General features: G+C 40.9%; 1 protein-coding gene across 2 annotated transcripts in view; it reads right to left on the bottom strand.

The window, feature by feature from the left end:
* EPHA3 (EPH receptor A3) overlaps window positions 1–23,340 on the bottom strand; it is a 320,163-nt gene that overhangs the window by 28,446 nt on the left and 268,377 nt on the right. For both annotated transcript variants that reach the window (XM_065406996.1, XM_065407004.1), the window contains 3 exons: window positions 22,097–22,282; window positions 12,464–12,525; window positions 8,981–9,190 (listed from right to left, as the gene is read on the bottom strand). In XM_065406996.1, the coding sequence (XP_065263068.1) occupies window positions 8,981–9,190; window positions 12,464–12,525; window positions 22,097–22,282 (458 nt within the window). The remainder of the gene's footprint in view (window positions 1–8,980; window positions 9,191–12,463; window positions 12,526–22,096; window positions 22,283–23,340) is intronic.

The following is a 23,340-nucleotide window of genomic DNA, read 5'->3' as shown; positions in this document are numbered from 1 at the left end:
GTAAAATTACCTTTATGCTACCTGGGACCTAAACTAAAAAGGACTTTTATAGATCAAACCCAACCTTTGAACTACATCTGGAAATGAATATGTACTGCAGTCTCTGGAACACAGATGTAATGTGTTGCCAGCATGAAACACCGATGAGTATGTCAGCAGCAGAATTCTACATTTAAGTGAATTTTCTAAGAGATCCTCAAGGATAGGCACTTTGCAGTTATGTAGCTAGGAGATGACATAGGAACAAATAACTGTTGAGCTTTGCTTTGATAGGAAAGGTTGCAACTTCCTAGCCAAGCAAAGATGCGGGGGAGGGGAACAAAACATTAGTCTGCTTTCTAAAACAGCAGTGGATCCTACATTGTAAACCTGTGTAAAAAACAAGGGACAAACTCCCTCAATCGAGGATTCAGATATCACTTCCGGTGATTCATCCAGGTGTTTCCCAACTCACCAATATCACCAAGAAAGCCAAGTGATGGTACCATCTGATTTGGGAGAAATTAAGACAGAGAGCTAAGTATCATCAGCATACTAATAGCACTGCAACCCAGAATATCTCACGTTGTCCCCTGGTTTCAGCTACACAGAGAATAGAGGGCAGGCAGAATATAAACTTGCAGTACACCACATGACAAAGCTCTTGAGCAGATGAACAACAGCCTGCTACTAGCCTCTGGGTCCTCTCCAAGGAAAAATAATTGATCTACTGAAGCACGACTACAGCTAAACCACCAGGTTTCCAGACATGTAAATACCATGTTGTGGCCAATGGTACTAAATACCCCTGCCAAATCCAAAAGAATCAGCATAGCCATCTCTACTCTTTGCCCATTTTCCATGAATAAGCAACTCAGCTCAAACATCAACTGCCTTCAGACACTGAGTACACCTATTTAACATCTGCTATTTAATATAACATTCTGTTTATGTGAGGAAAATAATTATCTTATTGTTCTTACATGCAGGTAATGGCCTATTTATTCCTCTTAAGACGATGTCAAATCAGAGTCTTCAAGATCGGACTCACCAAAAGTCTGAATTCCCGGACCTGATTTAGGAGCTGACCTGGTCATGACCAATCTTGAATTAAGAGCCAAGAACAAAGTGAGATTAAAATGGTTGCAAAATACAATTTTATTCTCCCCAAGAGAAAGTGGGTGCCAATTTCTAACAACACAGTGCAAGGGAATAAATGCAAATTTGGATCTGACTCCCGTACAGCCCTAAATGCTTTCCACCCCAACTGCCTTCAGCTTCTGAAAAGTTTAGAAATGGAAGAGACTTCTATGTGTCAACATGTAGATAAAATGTAGGCATCCCAGGAACATGGGAAATAACAGTAAAGTACAACTTATAGTACAAGTCCAAAATCAAGATCATTCTAACTGGATCTTGTAGAAGTCACCAGATGTCAAGGGGCAAAAATTAGTCTGTGATTGAAAGGTAAGCACTTCATGGAGGGGAGGGAAATACATAGTTTAGCACAAAGTCCTTACCTGACATCATCTTAAAGGGAAAAAATATCCAATTAATAAAAATAGTGGCATTATTCTCTAATGTTTTAGAAACTACTGTATTAACATATGAAAGACAAATTCAGTAAAACATCAAAAGTTCCTTTTTTATGCACGTTTTCATTGGTTTTATGAAGAACATATGCCTATCTATGCAAAGTTAAATTCCATTGAAAGTGAAGAGCTTTTTTTCCTCTCCTAAGCGTCTACCATAGCTCTGTTCGTGATACTGAAGGCATTCCTCTATGCATTGGGGGTGAAATCCTGGGACCACTGACTTCAGTGGTCCCAAGATTTCACCCTGAGATCTTAGGATATAAGAGTTACTTCTGAGAAACATACAACTCCTCTGCTCCCCTTTCACAATACCTGATAGTTTTATAGAGGTACAAGTATATAAGAAGCATAATAAATCTACATAACTTAAAAGCAAGTGATACAATACACCATTTTCATAACCAGATGGGACTAGGACCTGCAATGATACAAAGTGGAATATTTCAACTGCATGTTGTATGGAAGCTATTATTCAATCAGCACAGTATATGTTAGGAAATTCTGGCACTAATTTCAAGTCAAAAGCAACATCACATTTGCCAGTTTTTACTGCAGAACTACAAATTCATGAAAAAAAGGAAGAGTCTAAAATGTAATGAATGTATTTAAAAAAATGGGAAACAGTAGAAAATAAAACTGGAAAGCTAGTTTAAAACATTTAAAGTTCAACATTTTGAGAAAACTGAGCCATCTTAGATCTAAATTCCACAGAAAACATTTAAATGTTTTTTTTTCAAAAGTAATACTATAAAATCAAACAGAATCTCTCATATGTGACTTTAGAATTTTCTGAAAATCAGATTATAGAACACAAGCAACCAGAATTGAAAATCAAATACGAGTTTATGCAATGTTCCTGGGAAATACTTCTACTGAGAGAAGGAAGAAGGCTTTCAGAAACATGAGTGAAACCAAAGCTTTTAGCAAGGTGTTTTAGCTATTTTAGCTACAAGGATCCACTGACACTGAATAGGTCCTGCTAATCGGACTATAATTTCAGCACCAAAAGCTAAGGATTTTTTCTTAAAATTGGTGCAACATTTTCAAATATTTCCACATATTTTAAATAACAAATAAAACAATCCCATTAATTGTTGGAAACTGAACTTGGAATTTTTATGCACTCATCCATTTTTTGAAAAAACCATACAAGCTACTCTAGTTTTAAAAGCCAGTGAACTCAAAGAGAGCACTCAGTGATTGCTCAAGTAGCAGAATCTTCCCCACCCCTTCTCTCTCTCTCTCAGAAATGCTTGTCTGAGTTAGAGATTACATGAACACCAACAGAACAAATCTGGTTAATTTTTATGATTTACCCATAGCAAAGACGTCATATAACTTATGGTTAATCATGCAGTAGACTAAATCAAACATTTTCTATTAAGCTATGAAACAAAAATGGGCATTTGACAAAGCTGGGGCTTCTTACTTACCAAAGCCCCTGCCATTAACACAGGCAAAACCCTGGCTAATATTGTTGGGCTACTGTTCTTTAAAATTAAAAGCAACTGGGCAAAGTGGAACACGTAGAACCAAAGTTCAGAATGAGGACCCTATAACTATGCCTACAGAAACGTGCATGCGGATGTCATGCCCACAGAGACCCACCAGTGCATGCCAAAAAAAAAAAAAGGTGTAATCAAGTGTATAAGTATGTACATGCATGTGCACGGTTACCTATTGGTGCCCTATTTTTCCACTTATTTTCTGAAGACAAAGAACCATTATGTACACTTCCAGCACAGTCTCTTTTTAAATGTAACTAGGAAAAAAATAGCAAGCTAGACTTTTTCTGCCCCTGCATCCTCCTCTTTGTTTAATTTTTAAAGAAAGATGTGAAGATGAACCCCAGGATTGTGAAATGGGTGCACCCCACCTTAAGCACTGACAGCAAAGCATTGATTTGGCCAGCACGGCATAAAACAAAGTAACCAAGAGAAAACAAAGGGCTATTGTGGGGACCTATCCAGGCATGTCGAATAACGCCATGTCAGACAGTGTCTGAGTCACTGGGGCAGTTACATGTGTGTGGGAGTATGTCATTATTTTAGAATCTGGCAACATTTTAAGACCAGGGGCTCTTAGTTTCCTGCTATGTCAGTGTGAGTTTGACATTATCATACTGATGGAAATTAAAAAAAAAAAAAATACTGAGGGTAACCCACCGGATCCCCTAGTAGTAACATAATCATGGCCCTACCCTCAAACAAAGCCACAGGCTTATTAATACGCTCTATATGATCATATGAACAAAAAATGAAAAGCACTAGCTCAGCTAATTCAAATGACTGAATGCTACTATAGCTAGTGAACTGACTATATAATGTTACAGCACTATGGCACACTGCATACTGTAAGAAAATGTCTTTGTAACACACTTGGATCTGATTACCTAAAAACGTATATTATTTGATGCTATTTATTCTCTCTTTTTCCTCGCTGCTTAGCCCACTACAGCAGGGGTTCTCAAACTGGGGGTCGGGACTCCTCAGGGGGTTGCAAGGTTATTACATGGAGGGGTCGTGAACTGTCAACCTCCACCCCAACCCCGCTTGCCTCCAGCATTTATAATGGTGTTAAATATATACAAAAGTGTTTTTAATTTATAAGGGGGGGGGGTCGCACTCAGAGGCTTGTGATGTGAAAGGGGTCACCAGTACAAAAGTTTGAAACCCACTGCACTACAGTGACTTTCAACTGCTACACTAAGTTTATTTCTTAGATTTTTTTTTTGAAAAATACACCCACTTGAAGTTCAGGGAGACTGTGCAAACATTCGTTGATTGACAAGACATACAAATTAAGACCAATGTCCAAAATATAACATCCTCCTAACATCTAGGCCTGAGATCTGCTGTTGTGTGCTGGAGCAAAAGTGTCAGTAATAATTGAAGGTTTTGTTTGCTGTCAACAGAGTTGTGATTCTTACTGTATCTGAACTGTGAAGCATAAATCTGCCGAAATTAAACAAATCCTTCAATTTATTTTGAGTGAGTCTGCTACTCCAGCACACAGCAGCTGCTTCCAGGCCTACGTATCCCAATCTCGTATTTTGATTTATAATCAGTTAGAAAGCGATTGTCACGGATACTTGACCAAGTGCCTGGGAAGAAAGGAATCAAGAGAAACGGATTTTAACAAATGGGTTAGAAGAATTTGGCAACAAAAATGAGAGGGCAAAATCCAGACCCATACTCTATAGGGTCACATGACAGGAGAATCCGTGACGTATTGGGCATGAGGTCAGTCCAAGAGCCATCTAGCTGGTACAGGACAGAATGGCTCACAGTGGCTGCTGGAAGCCTGACCAATTCCCTTAACTAGCAGAATGTGTTTCCCCTTGTGCATTAATGGACATGATGACCAAACCCATGAGGTAGTGTCCTCTTGAGTGGTAGGTGACAATCCTACCCTGTAACTCTGTAAATGCTTAGGGGAGGTGGGATAGAGCAAGAGAGGCTTCCTATGGTCTCACCCTCCAAGGCACCCACACAACACAGGGCAGGATTTAGAACTATGACTTCAGAGAGAGAAAGAGAGAGACTAACAGTTAATTGGACTACGTTCTTCAATTAAATGTCAGGCACATTGGTGATGTGCCTAAATATGCATTTAAATAGTTGTCCAAGGTAGTCACTAGTCTAGAGTACATAAATATTACGTATCTGTGAAGCACAACTATGGCCCTTATACAAGTGTGATCTTTACATTGGTCTTCAGAGGACTTGCAGAACAGCATGAGTATTACCGATTACCTATTTATAAAGACTGTAAAATTATATTCCTAATGGAAATGTAGATACGAAGGCCCTGCTCCTGAGAAAAGATTGGCCCAAGTGTATGCCAAGTGATTGGGGCTCAGCACAGAGGGTCTGTACATGCACAGGGGCTCTGCCTGGATGAGTTCTCTTTGCAGGACCGGGGCCTGGATTATCAAACAACAAAGTCACTTAAGATATCTTATTTCACTATCTGAAAGCGAACATTTGGAAATATGGTTACAGCTTTGATTTCTTTAGTCAATTTCAGAAAGCTTCTGAGTAACTGCTACCCCCCACTTTAGCTGGTAAATGCATTAAAGTCTATGGGACTATTCCATTATTTTAAAACTTGGTCCCTTTTTTTCCTTCATATGAAGTGAGTGGCTGTGAAATCTCCTGGGATTGACAGTCTAGGAAACAATCTTCTATTTAGCTAAATAACCAGGCAGCAGCAGTGCAAACATTCCTTCTCTTTGCTAATGAGCCTGAAACGGAACTGAGAAGGAGACTCAGGGTAAAATTTTCAAAAGCGACCAAGTGACTTGACTGTCAATGAGACTTAAGTGCCTAGATCACTTTTTGAAATGGAATCTAGACACTTTTGAAAGTGTTACCCACACGTTGTAGATGTGTGAAGATAGTTTTTATATACATGCCTGTTCAATCACTGCCCTCTCTGCTGAGACAGCCAGCAAGAATGCCAGCTACAGAAAAAAGTAAAGGTGGCTTTTGTAACAAATGGCACTCGCACCTTCCAGTGGGCAACCACCAATTCATTTCACCTAGAATGGTCATCACACAAAGGTAACTTGTGGTCCTTACTGACCTGGACTGGATTTGTACTGGCAGCACAGAGCTTTGAAACTCCTTTATCTTATCACCAAAGTTTTGTGACAACCACCAATCCAATTGCCCCCTTTTCACCCAGATTCATATGAATTTAAAGTAGCAGCAGAGGCACTCTGGATTATAGTAGCAGGGAAATCAAATGAGGATCTAAACAATCTCAGAGCTAAACCCCAAACAGTGATGTCTTAATTGTGAATGAAGTGACTTCCCCACCTCTGGAGCATGCTTTCTGATGCCATTTCAAAGGATGTCTATACAGTCTCCCATTTATCCTGTGAATGAAATTAGATGTGGTCTAGATTCTATTAAGAGATTCTAATCATGTTGGTAACTTCCTGCAGTAGTTTGTGTTTGTGCCATAAATGGCAGATGGGGTTTATTGAATGCACATATCTAAATGCAAATAAGCAGAGAGACATAGAAGGGAGGTGAAGAGTAGACAGAAAAGAAGACTTCAGCACTATCATTGGAACATCAGATTTCTGCATTGGCCAGAAATTCCAGTATCACATAAATCTCTTCTCCATATTTCCTACCCAGGGAACCTGCAACTCACACACTTCAGCACATACGCTTCATATTCAATAAACTCACTTCCTTTATAAAGCTTTTTGCTACACTGTCTGATGCACAGCTATTTCTCCCCAGGCAACTTTTTGTTCCATACCGGGGAGTCACAGGTTTCTTAGGTCTTAAAGTGGCCATAATGTGGCTTGCCTCGAGCAGTAGCAGCAGGCTCCAAAATAATGAAAAAATGGCCAAAGGAAAATTATTGCCCTGCCCCTTTAAGGCTTTAGCATGGAAAATGGAAAAGGCCCAGGCTTTCCTCAGCTCTGGGTCCGTGCCATGAGTTCTTTGGCATGCTCTACTCCATCTTTACCACAAACAAAAGAAGAAGTAGCAGAGAGTCTCATCTCTATGCCTCTTCAGGCAGAGTGCAATCAAGAAGGCAGATAAGAGGCACTCCACTCCTTGGGGGTCTCCTGGCTCTGGTAGGCTCCCATATCTGGTCATCCCTAGGCTGGGAGTAGAGGGTGGGGGAAAAGTTCCCTTTCCCTGCTCTTGAAAGAATCCCTTTTCCCTTCCTGTTCCTTTTCATCCACCTTGCTGAGGCCAGGTGAAGGTTCTCATACTCCAACAGGCGGGCAATACGAATTATGCAGGGAGGGGGAGGAATCCTGCAGTGCAACAACCATACTCGGAAGTGATCACCTAGAATAGTCATCACTGAAGGACTTGATTCACACAAATCCCAGCTCGGTGGCTAAATGTGCTTGATTTCACATAAGCCCTCCCTACCCCCAGGACCATCAAATGGTCATGAATAGAGCTGGTCCAAAAATTAGCTTTTTAAAAAAAGAACATTTTGGAAAATATTTGTATCGAATTTTTTTAAAACATTTTTTAATGTTTTCTATGTTCCTTTTTTTCTTGTTTCTTCTTTCCATTCCTTTTTGGTCGCACTCTCCCTCCCTCCCTCTCCGCCTTGATTTTTTCTTTTTTTCCCTTTTCCTTGTTTTACATTAAACTGATTCCCCCCCCCCATGAACATTTTTTGGCTTTTCAAAATTGAAAATTCTTGGGGGAAGAGAGAGAGAAGGAAAGTAGGACCTTTCCAGACCTTGTACGATGCAAACAGATAAACTTCTAAATTTCTGCAAAATTCTTTTTCATTTTTTGACCAGTTCAAGCAATGAACTACCAGTTTGTCTCTAACAATTTTTACGATGGCAAACCACAAATGGAAAGCTTTGGGTTTGAGTCCCCTCTCACTATGCTGTCACATACCGTTATAGTTTAATTGATTTCAATAGAGTTACTTCTGTTTTTAACTAATATAAGTGTGAACAGAAGAAAGGCATTCATGTGCAGTTAACTGCCTTCTAAGCTGTTCCCACTGAAGTCTCATTTTCTAGCATTTAATCAACATGTATTGTTTCTCTGATGACCTAACTCTGTTAAGGTAAAAATAACATTTATGTTTGCTATACAATCATCTGCATTAAAGGGCAATCTGCTATACCATTCCCTGCTGCCTCCCCTCTGCCAGAGGCTTTCATTGTTGTGGTGGGGAAGGGCTTCAGCAGTGGAGAGGCACCAGGCCACTACACTGCTAAAAATAACAATGTAAATGGGGGAGTCACTCAGGGGTGGCTCTAGCTTTTTTGCCGCCCCAAGCATGGCAGGCAGGCTGCCTTCGGCAGCTTGCCTGCGGGAGGTCCCCGGTCCCGCGGACCTCCCGCAGGCATGCTGCCGAAGGCTGCCTGACTGCTGCCCTCGCAGTGACCGGCAGGGTGCCCCCTGCGGCTTGCCGCCCCAGTCACGTGCTTGGAGCGCTGGTGCCTGGAGCCGCCGCTGGAGGCACTGCTTGGGCGAGGAGAGAGCCATATAAGATACGTACCGTAAGGTTCCAGCATGTCTTTACTCTACTCACCTAAACAGTGCCTTACTGTCTACACTGCTGTTTATACCCATGCGAGGGGGGCGTGCAGTGTATGTACTCTAGTTATCACCATAAGTGAACGTGCAGTATAGACATGTCCATAGAATGGTTTTCCACCAACTATAAATGCAGACCTATAATTTTATACTTGTATATTCCTTGACAAATGTGTAGGAATTGGCTGCAGTGAGCTCACCAGCAAGTTTAACCAGCTATTGATCAGATTTTCCCATGCTCCATGGTCCATGTGCCCCGGGTTTAGGAGTCTTGAGGTCACATGTAGTCTCAGGCTGCACTTCCAGCACCCCAGTTTTATAGCTATAATTAAGAAAGGCATAAACATATGAACTCACTCTGGTTGTGTAAGCAGCTTCTGGGTCATCCTCCAATACACGAGAGAGGCCAAAATCCGAGACTTTGCACACCAGATTACTATTGATGAGGATGTTACGGGCAGCTAGGTCACGATGGACATAACCCATATCTGACAAGTACTTCATGCCAGATGCTATCCCTCGTAGCATGCCCACTAGCTGGATGACTGTGAACTGAGCATCATGTTTCTGCAAAACATACAGAATGCATGATTAAGAGACCGATTGTACAAGTTCACCATGCACAAATTTTCCATTGAAGTCACTGGGAGTTCTGCACATGGAGGGCTCATAAGACAGAGACCCAAGATGATAACCATCCATGAAAATACTGTAACCAAAGGAGAATAATCTCTGAATCAACTGGAGGCAAACAAGGGACAGGCTTTAATGTCAGATAAAATTTAGCTGCTCCTGTGTTTATTCTCACCTGAATTTCACTTGCCCAAATATAAGATAGGTGCAAATGTCAGATAAATCTAAACTATATGCATCCACTGAGGCTAGGATTTTCAAGGCAGCCAATGGGAGTTAAACACAAAACTCCCACTGATTCATCCATTAGGAAAATTTTTGCCTTAGACGGCGCAATAATATAAGTTATATGGATAGAGAAGCAATTTTAAAAATTGCAAATGTTTATCTGACTCAGAAATTGCTAAATGCCATCCAAATTTGAATTTGTTCTCCAAAATCTCTCTCAGCTTCAGAATCAAAATCACTATGTCACCATTCTTAGGCTGAAAACCAATAAATGCATCCATTTGTAATTTGGCTAGGTTTTCAGCCCCCAAGCTCATGCTAATGGGTGTTGCTTGTTAAAATATTGCTTCCATTTTACTATGTGAATCTACATATGACCAAAAATAAAATGTATTCAGTGATCAGCTTTCAAATACATTAACCCCCCACTCCTGCAGTCACATCAGTGTGGGCGGCCCCTGTGCCCCATGCGGAGGCTTACTATATAAATGGGACTCTTCACTCGCACATGGGTAAGACCACATGAACCCGATTGAAAGACAGGGGCATAAGTTTTACTTTTGACCATTGTTCTCAAGGGACAATATTGGCTATGTAAACATTAGCTGAACATATGGCAGAACTGGCACTGAAATGGCAGTCAAGTGTTTGAAAAGCCCCTTGGCATTCACTTTCAGAGTGAGACTCGTGGTTGGAAAGGATGCATTTGCATGAAACTTGCCTTAACTTTGATGACTTGATAAGTTAAAAATACAAATTTCAGTGAATAAATTAGCAAATAGAAATCAGTACACTATATCTGAAATACAGTGCACCAATGAACCGGTTAAATTGCATTATGTATATAAGGTAGGGCATGATGTAATTGGCCAGATTGAGGTCTGAACAGTAGGCAGTCTACATTATTTATCATTTTATAGTGCCCTATAGATTGCTAGCTGCTGCACAGAGAACACAGACAGATCTCTGCTCTGAAGAGATCACATTATCAATAATGGACCGCACAGGCAAATGAGCATATAACATACCCCAGGGATGGGAACAAGGACAAGTATTATTAGAATAAGATTGTACAGGTACTCTCTATAGGCCTGAATTTGTATGAGTGATTCAAGCTTTTTGTTTAATTTAAGTTTTGCAGGAAAAGCATTTTTTGTAGGGACAGAGTTTTAAGGAGGGACTGGAATGAGATGAGGGTGGAGTCTTGCTAAACTGAGCTTGGCATAAAGGGGCAGCATGGAGGAAGACACTATGCTTGTGAAAAAAAGAGACACAAGTTATGAAGGAAGGCCTTGCTGGTGGAGCAGACAGCATGGATAAGAATGCAGGGAGAGATCAGGCTGAAGATATAGCTGGGATTGTGTGATGCAGGGCCCCGAAAGCAAAGACAAGAAGTTTAAATGTGATGTGCAGTGCAAAGGAACATGAGGGAAGGCGGTATGAGATTATAATGTACATAAAGTGGTCACCATTACAAAGTCTGCATTTGAAAAAGGAGAGAGAATGGATACCAATGTATGGCACTAGAACTGGTTGGATGATCATATTTTTTGTGCAAATATTAGGCTAAAGGGATATTTTGGTGGGGAATACAGGTACAGGAGGATCCCTGTGTTTTCCTGAAATGTTTCAAAACTGGTCCGGGACAGTTCAGAGTGATTCAAGGGATTAAGGAATTGAGCACGCAGCTAATTTAGCTGTGTACGTAGGTGCAACACCACCATCCTCTTTCCTTTGCAGCTTTAACGTTGCCACTTTATGGATATGTATTGTTACACAGTTTTTAATCACGTGAGTGCATATTATGATTTCTGACAGAACTTTGCTTCTCATTCAGGGCATGATCTAAAGCCCACTGAAGTTGAGTGGGAGTCCTGCCATCGACTTAAGCAGGTTTTGAATTAGGTTTTCAGGAAATAGTGTGGAACACTGAACAATACAGCAGACTAAAATCACTGAATTATATGTAACAAATACTTGAATCAGCGTGTGTATATATATCAGAGCAATCATTGGTCTTGCAGCCTTGAATGACCAAAGTTTTATTCAAGGATTTTTATCCTTATCAAAGGTATATAATTCGAGATAGATTTATTACATGAGATAGATTGTTAATACAATATTTATATGCATTTCATATGCTTCAGCAGACACCATAACATATGCAGTATATACAGAAACAAGAGCTGATAATAGATCTCCTTTTGGGGTTTAATGTCTATTTCAGTGTTATGAATTTGAGGGATAGTGTCATTCATCCATGACAGACCCGAGGCAAGGTCCGTAGCCAGAGTTGAGGTCACCCTAACAAATGAAAATAAAACCAGTGCTTCTCCCCAGGAGTGAGTTTACTTCTGGCACACTAGTTGTTTTGCCTCGTGTAAATCTTGGTAACACAAGGACCATTCAAGTTTTGTCAGGCCCATTACCAGCTTTAAAAGAGAAGGAGAATAAAATAAGCAAAACATTGCAGGAGTGGGGAAAGAGGATGTTCTAATAGCGCTTGGCAACACAAAATTTCTACACCTCATGGTGAGAGGTTATTCTTTAAACATCTTGCATTTAAACTCTTGGCTCAGCATAACAGTTTACCATTATTTGGATAGTGTTTGGTATGATGTATAGGCTACCTACCAATATCAGCAAGCATCAGCGCATTAAAGCTATTAATTTAGTCCTCATAAAAACAATTTACAGTTGTAATTGCTAGTAAATCATTCTTTTCCCAAAGCTGGAATGTACTAAATAACATTTCTGCTTTCTTCAATAAATCCCCGAACAAATCTGATTGTAAAGGTTCAAAACAGAATACCAGACTTCTAGATGCCTTTGTGAGCACACGACAACCCACCCCAAAATAAAAGAAACAATGAAAGATACAACATGGGACAAGAGTTATGGTGACTGAGAGTAAAGCAATAGCAAAGACAAAATGATGACAGGACAAGATCAACACTGTGCCATCAACCTTGTACTTACTCGAAGGAAGCTGTCCAGAGAGCCATTCTCCATATACTCAGTAACAATCATAACTGGTTTACCTGAAAATACATTAAAAGCACCAACTAAGCATTTAAAGAGAAATAGAAAATTCACAATACATGAAAAATGGTTTATGTATATTTAAGAAATTTGCTTCCAAATGTTTTTTTCCGCTAAATACAGATTGTTTTACTTTTAAAAAGAAACAAAGAAGAAAAAAAAGAAACACAAAGATAGGAAGGTTAATGTGACAAATACAGCCCTCGCAAACAGTAAATGCAACTCCATTGAAGCCAGCGGCAATGCACCCACTTGTACCAGGGCTCAATCTAGGCCCATTTGATTTGTAACTGTTCATGTATAAAGACATAAGGTGTAAGTACTGGTATTTCTGCCTTGCGTTATCACTAAACCCTGGTCACACCCAGTGATGGAGAGCCCATAATAGGTGTTCACATGGTAGTGAGTGTGGTAAAGGACCATGCACAGAACAGAACATTAGAGGTGCCCCCATTCGGGAGCGTCCCTTTTATGTGTTTCAACATTCTCTCTGATAACACACTGGCTGTGATATCTTTCCCCCTATTTATGATAGGGTAGATTCTCTGATCAGCAAAGTCATAAAGTGACAGGAGAAGGCCAGTGGAGAATTCCCCCCGTGTATGGAAACTCTCTGCCAATGAACAGACTCTTGCACCATCTCTCTCCACCCCCTGCACTGCAGTGTAAGAGGAGGAAGTGGGGCAAGGCAGGTTGTGAAGCCACAGTGGAGCTCCACTTTGACCCATCTGCCATTGTTGTAAATTAGAGTTGTTCCCCTATAACTCTAATTTGCGCCAGGGCGCATCTTAGGATCAGGGATCCACAACCAGCTCTCTGATACGTCTCCCTCTGCACCCAAGTGGAGCTTGGATGTGGTTGAGAATCTGGCCCTATATGTTGACTTTATGTTGCAGCAGGGTACTCTGCAAAGAAACAACTCCACGCTCATGCTGACGTCCGCTTCCATCGCACATCATTTCAAGTCTCTCTGGTCAGCTCTGGTCTGAATTATGACCTGGGAACCCGAAAAGCCACTAACTAATCCACTTAGCAACCCATGTAGCCTCCTAGGGGAAAATCCCTCTTTCCCCTGTTTCTTAGAGTGTCTTCTATAGAGCAAACAATGCAGCAATCAATACATGGATCAGACTATAATACATTAAAGAGCTTTAATTATTAATAACCATATCATAGTGGCACACAATTTATCTAGACAATGCACTTTATGCACAACGCGTTCCTACCTTGTTAAAATAAACCATTTACAATATGCTTGAAAATCCCTTGATCTACTGCCAAAACCATTGTTAAATGATACCCTTTACATCGTTACCCTTTACACATGGAGATACAGTTTGAGTCTAAGGAGTATGACACATAAGATAACTAACAATTACCATAAACACAGCACTAGGGTGTGTATTTAGCAAGGTAATGAAGCATATGGTTAATTCAAAGCATGAAAGTATTCCCATTAGCTTCAATGAGACTATTTTGTGCTCAAAGATTGGCATGTGGATAAGTACCGTGCTCAACTGTGGCCTAAGCTAACCAGCGTTATGAGCAGATACCAAGTTCCTTGATATGAAAAACGAACAAGTACTTACTAATCCCAAGCATTCCAAAATCATGAGTCAGGCATCAAAAACACCTGAGATTGGCTTAAAAATCATAAGATTATTTTTTTTTAAAATGGGTTCTTTCTATTTGCCTTCTGGTTTCTGAACCATTCTGAACAAGGGTAGAACCTTTTAAAAAACAACAATGCAAGCTGAGATTCTCATCTAATCAGTTGACTCCAGAATCTCGGGCTTTAAGCAAAACACCAAAGACCTGGGACAAAATCATGAGAATTGGCAACACTGATGATGATACCCCACTACCCGAAAATCCTCTCTCAAGCACGTATGTTGATCTGCAGCTGCACAGCTTCCATAGCCCTGAGACCTTGGCCTTTCTGGCCAGAACTCTTATTTCAGACAGGCTCCTTCGGCCTTATCTTGCTGCTCTTCATGGCTTGTCTGGTGAGAAGGTGCCACACAAATGAATCTCACCTCCTGAAGTTTTCCTGACCTTACCCTGGTTTGTTCTCTTGACCCATCCCTTAACCTCTCACTCATCCACAACTTCTGGTACTGTAGCTGAACCCACAACATGGAGTCATGTATATGCTCCCCTTTTAAAATTGTCTTAAAATTTTGCATACATTTCTCTGTTTATATACAAGAGTATTTGATACCCTGCACCCCAAATTGTAAGCCTGACTAAGATACACTTTCAGTCGTTTACAAAAAATGATTATTTCCCCAGTGGCAGGGCCGTAGCAACAAAGAACGTGGCCCCCTCTGAACGGTGGCCCCCTCTGAACATATGTCCGGGCGGGGCCCCTTACAATGCAGAAACTGGAATGCGGTATTTATTTTGCCACTTTTAGGGGCCCCCTTCCTTGCGGGGCCCCTCCAGGCGGGGCCCCTTACAATGCAGAAACTGGAATGTGGTATTTATTTTGCCACTTTTAGGGGCCCCCCTTCCTTGCGGGGCCCACTCCGGTCGGAGGGTACGGAGGGCGCTCGCTACGCCTCTGCCCAGTGGATACAATGCACAGTACAGCTAGTATTAAATATCCTTCAAAAGTTGGGAAATTCAGTGTGTACTACAATTTGAGCTTTGTAAAACCATTCTTTTTGCATCAAAATGGGGACTTATGTAGAATTTCACATATTAAAGAGAGATGAATAAAAAAGGATAATATAGTGACATTTCTAGACAAAAGTCACTGTTCTGTTAATTTAATATCATCTATGTCTATGTATCCTGTGACTGACTCAGTCATACAGGGGGTCATTATCATGACATTTCAATGGGCAGTTACTTTGATCCCGGTGGTGCTCATCTTCTTTCTGGGACCCATGTGAGGCAGAGCAGTGCTACTATACCCATTGTACAGACAGGGGGCAGAGACACAGCAAGGCCAAGTGACTTGTCTAAGGTCATACTGGAAGGCCATGGTGGAGCAGGGAATCAAAGGTGGGTTTCCTATGTCCCAGGCCAATGCCCCAACCACAAGGCCATCCATCCCTTCTTCATATCAACCTATGAATTTTATTATTTAATAATGCTTTCCAAAGTTTGCTTTATCTGCCCTTTTGCCGTGGAGGAGGAGATGGGTGAAAGTGGGCAATGTAGATATTAAGGGAAATGTATTGTTATATCACATGTTGTGCAAGAAGACATGGGAGTTTAAAGGCATGACAACAGCTTGCATAGTATTCACAACCATAGAGCAGCTTCTGAGGGCTTGTTTACCTGGGGGACTAATGTGCACTATGGGAGTGTGATTTCTAATGCACACTAGCTTTTGTGCATTAGTAAGTCCATGTAGATTCTGCTGGTGAGCCTTAAAGGTTCTGTACTATGGCTTAATGTTGTGCTGGTTGAAAGAACACTTCGTTCAAGTGCACTAGGTAACCTTTAAGGTGCACCAGCAGGGTCTCACGAACCAATGAATGTGCAACACATTAGCGCTGTTTAGAAATCACACCCCTGTAGTGATCATTACCTCACCATGTAGACAAACCCTAAGGGTAAGCAATGGCTCCACCTCTCAACATGTTATCTACCATAATTAAGTGCATGAGAATCAAAAAGAGAAAGCTCCACAAATGGTAAAAATTAAAGCTGGTTGGAAACTTTCCACTGAATTGTTTTTTCCCTCCAAAAATGCAATTTCCACAACATTGAAATTTGCAACAGGGAAAATTAGATTTTGCTTTAAAATTTTTGTTGGGAATATCAAATTGAAATATTTCATTTTGTTGAACCAAATCAAAATATTTCATTTTGGGTCAGTACAACAATAATCTGGGTCCACCTGAGCCATCAAAGTGCTTTGTGGGAGTAGTAGTTCGGGGGCTTTGTACCTTTATTCCCTTCTATGACCTGGGTTCCCTGGCTGGAATACATTACATGCATCATGGCAAACATATGACTATGGTGCATCACAACAGACATAGTTTGTCTTCCTGTATCTCTTGCTATAACCGGGGTGGACAAAATCTGTGTGTCCACAACTTTGACCTTGTATTCAATTATTCTGCAGCCTTTCAGCCTGTTGAAGAGAGAGAAGAATCTACACTCTCCAACAACCTTCTGTTGATTGTTTTCAATCAGGTTGTCAAGCAAGTTACAGTAAGATAGAGAGAGAGAACACATATGCGAAAAGCAAACAGTTGTTATTGGTAACACTAATAGCCAAGTGTTACTGATAATCTATGGAGACTGACAGTCTCTCTACAAATTCTCAGACTAAAATGTAGTGTAGCATCAGAACTGGGCTATCCACAAAGTTTATAGGATAAATTCATGCTCTTATGAAACTGAAGTATTGTATCATCTTCAAATGCCTGGTTACCATACAAATTCAATTTAATGGTGTGTCAGAAGTCTGAGATTAGTTAAGGCAAGAAGGAAAACCTTTCAAATTATTAAAATAACATCTCCCTCTCTTATTTGTCCTCCCATATGTTGAGTGCATCGAGTGCAGGTTTTCACCCACATTCAGTTGGAAATGTACATGTAATCAGAAACATATGCTCTAAAGCAAAGCTGCGTACTTTCAAAGGAACATTCTGCATTCATTTATCAAAATGCAGCCATTTATACACGATAACAACTTGTGTCAACAGTGTTTCAGAAATTTATTATACTAACAGGCTACAAATTGCTGTAAATTATTAGTAAACTAAGGAGAACATGTGTGCTGGCTATTAAGACTGCTGCCTATAGGGCACCCTTGAGACCAGTGTAGAAGGAAAGTTCTGAACAGAAACAAATCTGAAACAGGGGAATAATTCAGTGCTGGAACAAAGAATCGAGGTCTTATTTAGCTAATGCACCTCAGCACATCTCTGGTTTATTGTAAGGCACATTGCCCCATTCTAGATTCCAAGTGGTCACTTTTAGATATGGGAGTCATTGCAAATTGCTAGGTGTTTCTTCAAAGGTTATAATCAGTATGAAAAGTCAGTTCATTGCTAAAGGCCATCTGTCAAAAATATTTTGGTTAATGAAGAAAGGGTAACATTGTCTATTTATCAAGTTACATATACTGGGAATGATCCTGTAAATTCTCCATAAACGGACCCTCCACTGCCTGTATATCAACTCCTATTCATTGCCTGAAGAGTGCCTAGGACACTGTTAAGTGCTATATAATTGCTATTAAATAATGATTATACAGTATTGCAAAATTGTCATTAAAATGTACCAGCCCAGGCAAATATGTACCTAGGCAGAAACCTAGAGGACAGTGTGTCTTCTTTAAGTATCTTGAATAGTGTGATATAAATGAGGAAAATAAAGGGCTCTGGATGAATAATTAAATAATATTCAGTGTGTGTGTGTGTGTGTGTGTGTGTGTGTGTGTGTTCCACTGCCTTGATGATTGATTATAAATGGAAAAAAGATATTTTATTTGCCCATCCCAAAAAAAAAAAAAAAAAAAAAAATCACTCCTCCAGAATGGATGTGCAGAATTTTGTAAGGCTTCCAAAATACACATACGGGATCTCCATGCATGGCGAGGTAGAAGGACAGAATCCATTATTTTCCCCATTTATAATCTCACTATTCAAAATATGTAAAGAATATGCTATATTCCGTAGGTCTCTGCTGATTTAAAAACATAGGAGACTCAAATCTTGCCTTCTCATACTTAAATATGACCATCTATATCACAGACCTTTGATATTCAACACCTGCTACTGAAATGGTTAATAGCCTATTGTGAATAAACCAAGAATATAACTGATTAGAAAACTTGCTGAAACCCAGTTGCATAAGAGTACAGCAAGAGTTAGCTATTCAAAGAGTGTATCTGCAGCACACAGTCAGTGATGCACAAAATTGTGTGTGCAGAGAAAAAAATATTTTCAGAAGAGTCACTGGATTCTTTTGTGCCACTGAACATAAAGGATTTGCTCTGCTCAGTTGTATGCAGAAAACCATCATCAGAATTTCAAGAAATTCAGGGAATTTAAAATGCAACTCTGACTTTATAGAGTAGCTCGTTAGACATAAGCATGAGATACATGGGATTTATACAGGCAGATTTGGCAGCCTTTTCAGACTTACTTAGGTTGTGAGCTCTAAATCAAAGAATAAATTATTTGTCATCTCAGGAAGTAAAGCGTGTTTTGACAGATCAGACCCAGATATGACATTTCTATTTGAACTGTGTAAATTAGCTATATTTTACATGACTTTACATAGTTTTATATTATTTATTTTTAGATATGCCATGTCTCTGCTTTTATTTGATTACCTGTGGGCTTGTGTAAACAAACAAGAAGTCTACACCTATGGCAGCATTTAGACTATATACACTGCACGCCCCACCTACCATGGGTATAAATAGCAGTGTAGATGGTCAAGCACTGCCCAGGCAAGTAAATTAAAGACACGCCAGAACCTTAGGGTACGTACCTTTTGTGGCTCTCTCCACACCCAAGCAGCACCCTTCCTGTTCAGACTGCTATTTTTTAGCAGTATAGTGTCCTGCTGCCTTCCCACTGCTGGAGCCTTTCCAGGAAAAGGATTCAGCAGTAGAGAAAAGCTCTGGCATTGGGAGACAGCGGGAAAAGCTCCAGCAGCTACCCACTGCAGGAGACTTTCTCTGCTGCCACCCCCAGAAGAGCCTTTCACTGCCACATGTAGTCACATACCAGTATGGACGTGGCCTACTTTCTATTGCCGTATGTAGCTACACATATCGTAGACACTGCTGCCAGTGCACAAGGCCCTAGTTCTCAGCGAGCAGCGCAAATCTACCCTGCACTAGCCTGCCATGCACAAAGAGTTGCATAGCATGCTTTGATCTACATTGCTTTGAAACAGGAGTAGGTCAAATGGCACCAGGGAACATCGAGTGTGCTGCAGAACTCTCCACACAGACTCTTGGTGTGTGGCAGGCTTGTGTGGGGTAGATTTACATCCCAGCTTGCCACCAACTACGTGTTTGTGTAGACAAGCCCTTTATTCCTGTCAGTTGTGAACTTCTGGAGTTACCTTTACACATTTCAGAAAACTTCTCCCAAGCAATTTCAATAACAGCAGAAACATTTATTAAAATAAGTATACAACCAATTATATCAATTTAAGTTGCAAGAGGTCTCCCCCCACCCCCCAGCTCCAAGCAAAGCTACTGACTGAAAGAGTCAAAAAGTCGCTCCTTCCAGGGGTTTGTTTTATTGATTGACTCCTACAGAATTAAATAGGGAAGGGTAATCTTTCTATACAATTTTCAAATTAACCCACAGAATTCTAGAGTGGGAATATAATTTTCTATTAAATTCAATAAGCTTTTAAGGGTAATCCCTATAGGTGCCTTGTGGTCTCATGCCTATTAACTCCTACAGGACTTTTCCATGAGGGTGGACCTTACATTGTATTTCCAATTCAAAAAGTGCAGCTGGGATAGCTGTATTTAGTTTTTACAGCCCCCAAACTAAACCAAGAAGTGGGTTGTAGCCCACGAAAGCTTATGCTCTAATAAATTTGTTAGTCTCTAAGGTGCCACAAGTACTCCTGTTCTTTTTGCGGATACAGACTAACACGGCTGCTACTCTTAAACCACTCTTGGTATTTTTATCTGTCCCTTCTTTGCCCTTTCTAACTTTCTCCTTCATTTCTTGTTTCAAGGTCTCCGGGTGGGAGACAGAACTTGTCTAAAGCGTGTTTTAAATATTTTCAGCAGCCACCTAAGGAGACCCATGTTGAATGGGGCAGGGAAGGCAGAACCAGAGCATGTGTTCCCCTGGGAGGTCAGGGAAAAGCACCCCAAGCCTCTAAAGTATAGCACAGCTGAGGAGGAGGGGAACAGCAAGGCAGTGCTCACTGGGAGATTAGGGAGCTGGCCGGCAGGCAGTCACACTTGCTCACCGATTGCTAAGCAACTAGTCCTATCCAGGGCCGGCTCCAGCATTTCTGCCGCGGCGGCAGTTCAGCGGCAGGTCCTTCGCTCCTAGAGGGAGTGAGGGACCTGCCGCCCCCGAATTGCCGCAGGTGCCGCCCCTCTCCCTTGGCCGCCTCAAGCACCTGCTTGTTAAGCTGGTGCCTGGAGCCGGCCCTGGTCCTATCTGCCAGTCTCTGTGCCTCTTCCTTCTGACCTTTAGTTCTGTCAGTAAAAGGAAAAGAAATGTGGCTGTATCTTGCCATTCTTCCTTTCTATCGCTCTCCCTACCGGACACCTCCCAGAGGAAGGGATTATGGGTGAAACTCTGGCCCACTCATATCAATAGCAGTTGTAGTATAGACTTCAAAGGGGCCAGAATTTCAGCTCGTGTGTCCTCACCACAAACAGATGTGTAACATCTGAGGAAGAACAGAAAGGGGATGAAGTCAGCTGGAGAAGACATGGGAAGGCAGCAATCAGAAAGCTTTGTAGGGCTAACAGGGAGCTCAGCAAAGAGTGGGCATGTGCAACAGCATCCAGCCTGCTCATATTCTCAGAAGTTCTCCACCTGCCACCTATAAATCTTTTTGAAGGCTGAAGATTGCTTCTTAACAGCCCCCCAACCCCCATCTCCCGTTCTGCATGACAAGCTTGAGGGTGGGAGCATGGGTGCCCATCCTCCCCCGTTACCCCTTTCACAAACATCAGCATGGTCTGAGGTTGGTTATTTTTGTTATTGTTTTAAGACTAATGCCCCAATCCAGGAAAGCACTTTAGTACATACTTATATTGTTTAACGTAAGCAATACTTGTGTGCTTCCCTGAAATGGGATGCTTTCCTCTGTCAAGGCTCAAGTGTGGACCTCAACCTGGTATCCGTATCAACACAATCTGACAAGTGATTTTAATAAAACATAAATGTCAATGAAAAATGTATTTTTAGCCACAGATTTGAAATGATGTCTGCTTGGTAATAAAGGAAATAGCTGCAGTAATAATATTATTACTAGTAAAATAAATGTTCCAATTTAAAACTCTGGGTCAAGACTTTAAAGGTGACTATTGACTTGGAGTGCCCAACTTGAAGCATCTTGAAAAGGGGCCTCCTTTTCATAAAGTACTAAGCACCTACCCTCTGAAAATCTGGTGGGGCTCAAGTTGGGCACCAAAAAATTGAGGCGCTCAAAGTCTCTTAAAAATCTTGGATTTGGTACTTAAAACTATTACTATTAATAACTTCAGAAATGTCATGAGACTGTTCATTAAATCTATGTTAATGATAATAGCTAATGATTTAACTTTTAAATGGTGCATATTGCTTGTATCCAATTAGAAGACCTTAGGAAATCAGGCTCCATAACTCCAAAGAGATTATCAGCAAGAGTTTGTTGGCTGCTTTGTAGCAATTAGCTCTGGAGTACTAAATTGGTTAGTACAATCTGTCAGTTTATAATTTAGCTACAACACTCTTTCTTTCTTGATTCACCAGCATGCGCTATCTCAATGGAAGCTTACATTCTACTAAGGCAACTGCATAAAACAATTCTGGTAGGTTTTCAGAATGCATGTTTTAAAAAACTAGTTTATTGAAACACTGTTCAGCACGCCCACAGATGGTGTATACTCTACGCTCTTACTTTTGGTGACAACTCCCTCGAGACGAATGATGTTAGGATGGTCAAACTGTCCCATGATGCTCGCCTCCCCCAAGAAATCTCTTCTCTGCTTTTCGGTGTAGCCAACTTTCAGGGTTTTGATTGCCACTGAAATTTCCTTTTTAGAAGGAAGCTTGAGGCGCCCACTGCACACTTCTCCAAATTCACCTGGCAAGGTGGAGGGGAGACAAAATGTGAAATCTAGTTATTCCAGCTGGAACTTCAGAGAGAAGGCTTAGCATTATAGAAGTCGCTGAGGCAGTATCTTTAGTGCACAAGTCAGGGATCTGAGTTCTAAGCATGAGACTTTCAGGCAGTCACTTAACTTTTCCATGCCTCAGTTCTCCATCTGTAAAATTGGGTTAATGTCACTAAGCTATTTCACAGGTCCTGATGGCCCCAGAACAATGAGGGCAGAGAGTTCACTTCAGGTGTGAACTGATGCAGTGTAGGACAGCCACAGGAAGACAAACTGAATTGGTGTAGTTATAATCAAAGCGGTGATGCATCTGCATGGACCTTGAACTGACATAATTCTGACCAAAATAGAGTTAAGCTGGTTTCAAAGCAGTTTAATTATTTCAGTGTAAGTGGTGAGATAAACCACTATAAGACAATTTGAGTATGGATACCTGGCAGTAGCTGCCAGAAAAAAAGGAAGATTGTATCGTGCAGCCGTCCCATGCAGACAGGCCCTTTGGGGGGAGGGATAGCTCAGTGGTTTGAGCATTGGCCTGCTAAACCCAGGGTTGTGAGTTCAATCCTTGAGGGGGCCACTTGGGGATCTGGGGAAAAATCAGTACTTGGTCCTGCTAGTGAAGGCAGGGGGCTGGACTTGATGACCTTTCAAGGTCCCTTCCAGTTCTAGGAGATGGGATATCTCCATTAATTATAATTATTATTATGTAATATTAATCAGTTAGGATCTTATCTTGCAAACACCCATAATGTGACTTCTATGGATCTATGAGACTACCATGGCAATAAGCACTACACTTGATAGTGTTTGCAGGATTGAGTCCTTCATGAAGTGCTTTTGGATCCTGAGATGGAAAATGGTAGATATTTTCTAAATATTTTTATGCATAATTTCCTGGATCAACTTTGTTCAGTTTTATATGCATATCAGCAAAAAAGGACTAATTTATAATGCAGGATCCCCTCCAAAAAAATTATCTCATGTTCCACTTTGACAAACACAAAATGTGTGGACAAATTGCTAGGTT

This window comes from Emys orbicularis, chromosome 1 (genome assembly GCF_028017835.1).
Source record: "Emys orbicularis isolate rEmyOrb1 chromosome 1, rEmyOrb1.hap1, whole genome shotgun sequence".
In the NCBI taxonomy this organism is placed as follows: Eukaryota; Metazoa; Chordata; order Testudines; family Emydidae; genus Emys; species Emys orbicularis.
The sequence above is the reverse complement of the archived record's forward strand: the minus strand, read 5'-3'. Positions and strand labels throughout refer to the sequence as shown.